The sequence below is a fragment of the Buceros rhinoceros genome, unplaced genomic scaffold (assembly GCF_000710305.1).
Source record: "Buceros rhinoceros silvestris isolate BGI_N320 unplaced genomic scaffold, ASM71030v1 scaffold7325, whole genome shotgun sequence".
NCBI lineage: Eukaryota > Metazoa > Chordata > Aves > Bucerotiformes > Bucerotidae > Buceros > Buceros rhinoceros.
The window spans coordinates 120,855-124,442 of record NW_010413351.1 but is presented as its reverse complement, the minus strand read 5'-3'; the positions used below and the strand labels follow the sequence as shown (position 1 = coordinate 124,442).

General features: G+C 50.1%; 1 protein-coding gene across 1 annotated transcript in view; it reads left to right on the top strand.

The window, feature by feature from the left end:
* TBCD (tubulin folding cofactor D) overlaps window positions 1-3,588 on the top strand; it is a gene marked incomplete at its 5' end in the record, with an annotated part of 93,904 nt that overhangs the window by 86,300 nt on the left and 4,016 nt on the right. The window contains one exon of the mRNA XM_010136695.1: window positions 2,930-3,019. Coding sequence (XP_010134997.1) covers window positions 2,930-3,019 — 90 coding nt within the window. The remainder of the gene's footprint in view (window positions 1-2,929; window positions 3,020-3,588) is intronic.

Sequence of the window (3,588 nt, the reverse complement as noted above, 5' to 3'; positions counted from 1 at the left end):
GGGGGCAGTGGGGGCAGGACCATCTCTGCTGGCAGCGCTGCAGGTGTGTGCTGGCCTGGAGCGCTTGTGAAACTGCAGCATCGTTCACCTGCTCTTCCCTCGCACCCCAAACCAGGCAGTAGTTTTCAGCTGAATTGTAACTTCTTCTCTGTTGTAGCACAACCTGAAACCTCCTGGTTGCACCTCAGTGTGCACTGTGCGTTTGTGGAGCCGAATCTGTACTAATGCGGGGAGCGGTCACTGACTGGGGAGGCTGCTGGTGGCGAAGGGCGACACGCTTGGAAGAGCTGTCATGAATAGTGCGGGGCATGTTGGGCTGCTTTCGACTCACCGGTGGCCGCTCTCAAAAGGTGGCGGTAACTGTCAGCTGCCTGCTGGTAGTGGTCGAGGGAGAGGGAGAGTAAAGGAGAGGGAACTGAAGCCACCTGCAGACCTGGCGCTGGAGCATCATTCTCTGGTTGCTGCCTCGTGAGTGAACGATCGCCGGAGATGCTCAGTCCAAGAGCCCCGGCAGATCGCTGGTGCCTGAGGAAGTGCGGGCCGGTTAGTCCCGCACTCGGTGCAGGTAACACACGGCCTTGGAGGACCGCTCAGGGTCTGAGGCTTTCTGGAGTAAAAGTGGCATTTCTCTCTTCCGTGTATGTATTTTCTGTACTCAGCAGAAGCGCTCAGAGTACCCTGAGCGTACAGAGTTCTTCCGGGGGTCTCGCAGTGTTTGAAGTGCTCTGTCCCCACGGGTCTCCCACCGAGGATTCCTGTGCATTACAAGCTGCTGTGGGGTTTTTTCAAGCAATTATACTGCTCTTGTGTGATAAGCCATGAAGTAAAGGGGATGGCAGTGGCTTCGCGGCCACCCCAGGTGATGTCAGCTGAGCTGCCGAAACGCGGCTCACCTTTCGGAGGAGAAAGCCTGCGCCTTTCGGCAGCGCCGCGTGCGCCCGGCTGACATTATGTAAAGACTTTAGACTGATCCCTTTTCCCCAGATGCCGACTGTTTCTGCTGGCGCTGCGCCCACACAGGAGAAGGAATTTTCTCAATTTCCTTTAAGGAGGCCAAGCTATTTGAGTCATTTGAGATCACACATAGGTTAGGTTTAGTTATTACAAATGTGGAATTGGCCAACGACAGAAAGGAAAGTGCATCTGTTTTAAACACAAAATGCTGCACATAAGGTTACGTGTGTGAAATTTGTTCCAGATGCTCTCGTTCCAATTGGTCTCTTTGTTGCTGTAGCTCTCAGCGATGTCCCCATTGTTCAACTAGTTTAAGTCTCACCTCATTCACTGTGTTGCTGGAGCCAGGCCTGCATCGCAGCTAGTGTGATGGTCTTTGTGTAACTGGGGGCGGGAGGAGGAGAAATTTCAGTGAGGTAAGAAAATCATCCCTGCTCTGCAGACTGAGAGAGCAGATTTGCTCTCCCTCATGTACCTGGACAAATCCATGTCCGCAGACGCATGCCCAGACTCACTCATGCAGATGTCTGTCATCCTCATCACGTGTCTCCTGCGCTCGTGTTTTCCGTGCTTAGCACACCCCTTAACGTGGGGAAACTGCAGACCTGACTGCAGGCAGCGGATGGCACGGAACCTGCTCCTTCAGATGTGATGAGGTGTTTGAGCCCAGCCCTCCCCAGACCCTTTGCTCCTGGGAGCCACTATCAGCTCTGAAAATGGCTCATGGAGCCGCAGTGTCCCCAGGGCAAACCTAGCGATTTCCCCCTTGCGGTGTGGTTCTCTGGGCAGCACTGAGACAGCCGGAGACAACTCCTGTAGCTTCATGCTTCCATGGGCCGTTGTTCAGGTTTTTTAACCCAGTCAGTGTTTACCAGTACATGCCAGTGTTTTGTTAAGAATTTTTTAAAAGTAATCAAGATCCACTAATTCTTGTCTGGAAAACTATATATAACAGGGTGCATTAACTTAACCAAACATCGCGTCACTCCTGTAAATATCTTGCTCTAAATGTTCTGTTTTTCAGCAGATCACACCACACGGTTCTTTGGAGTAGGGTGGTTTTTGTGGTTTTATCCGCAGCTTTGAATCATGGTAGCACAGAATAAATGTATTTTTGCTTTCTGCTTCACACACACAATGCAGCGAGGTGTCCAAGGTGCGCAGCCCAGAGGGAACTGCACTTGCTAGACAAGTACCAAATAGTTTCTTCTGCATCTGTGGCACTTCAGCTTTGAGTGCAGCAAGTAAGAGATTAAATAATTTGTACCGGAATAAAAGCAATATTCCCTCTTTACTTCTCTTTAATAGATCCTTGGAATATACTAACACCACTTGTGTTTGTTTGAGTGTCTGGGAAAGAGCTGTGAGAATCGCGTTTCCCAGGCTGGGTAGAGAAAGAAAAGAATTTGCTAAATGTATTTAAAGCTGGCTTCATGACTCGAGCACTCGACAGAGCTGCAGGCCCTGGCTGGAATCACTGGAGGAATTCGGGCTGCAAAGTGGTCGAGTGGTTAAGAACAACATTCATCCCCTTTTACGTAGAGTTTGGTTGAAGAAACTTGGGGAATGACCAAAGCACCGCAATGATACACAGACTATGTAATTTTTACTTGGCTAGAGACTCTCTTAATTCTGCTCACACCACACTGTGCTGTGAAGACAAGCCGTGGCCACTGTCATGCGTACAGGGATGAACGCAGTTCATGCCGCAGCATACAGGTAGTAGCAATGTAAATAATTAATTTCTTCCTTCCCTGTTAAAAAAGCCGCACAAAAGGCCCAGTCACATGGTGGCCAAATGCGCCTGTGCCGTTACCAGAGGTTCACCCAGCGCAGGGCGTGCTGTAGCAAGCAGCCTGTCTGCTCTGCATCGTGTCTCCCTCCTCTGCGTGTTCCTTTGGACTCTGACATCATTAAATGTGTTCGAAATTCTACCAACATCTATTGCTCATCTTCTTCTCTTTCCCATTTCCAGCCATCCCTTTTCAGTGAAGTTATTTGGCCTTTGCAAAGAAGAGATCAAAAGATCCAAAGACATCCGGAAGCTTCGTTCCAGCATAGGAGTGTGAGTTATGAAATAATCTTTTCTTTGCTCGTGTACTGTGAAGAAAATGTAAATTACCAGCTGTAACAGGCAGGTCTGTGTCACGTGAAATTTAAATGGAAAATGCACATAAATCCATCTATGAGAAGCCTGTGAGAGCTCTGTGTACTTCTGGGTGGTTGGGGAGAAAACAAGGAAGGATCTGATAAAATTTAACTACTTCTAAAATGTTTTTGATACTCTTAATGATGCCGTGAATCATTTGCTTTCTGCTTGTAGAGCGCTTGAGTCGGTGCCAATGCAAATCATTTATAATTGAGCAGATCTTGCATGTGCGCTCGAAAGAGCTGAAACCATCTGCAAACCCATTGTCCGGCCCTAGGGGAAGAGCCCTCGGTTCAGGAGGTGGAGGAGGCAAACCAGAACTGCACCGTCAGGAGAGGCCCAGCACCGGGCAAGGGCAGGAGGGGAGACAGGCCCCGTGCTGCAGAGCTGGGCGAGGGCTCGCTGGCAGAGCCGCGGAAGGTGACGCTGGAGTAGCGCGGCCCGGCACCGCCGTTAGTGCCTCCCATTCCAGCTCTCTAGTGGCA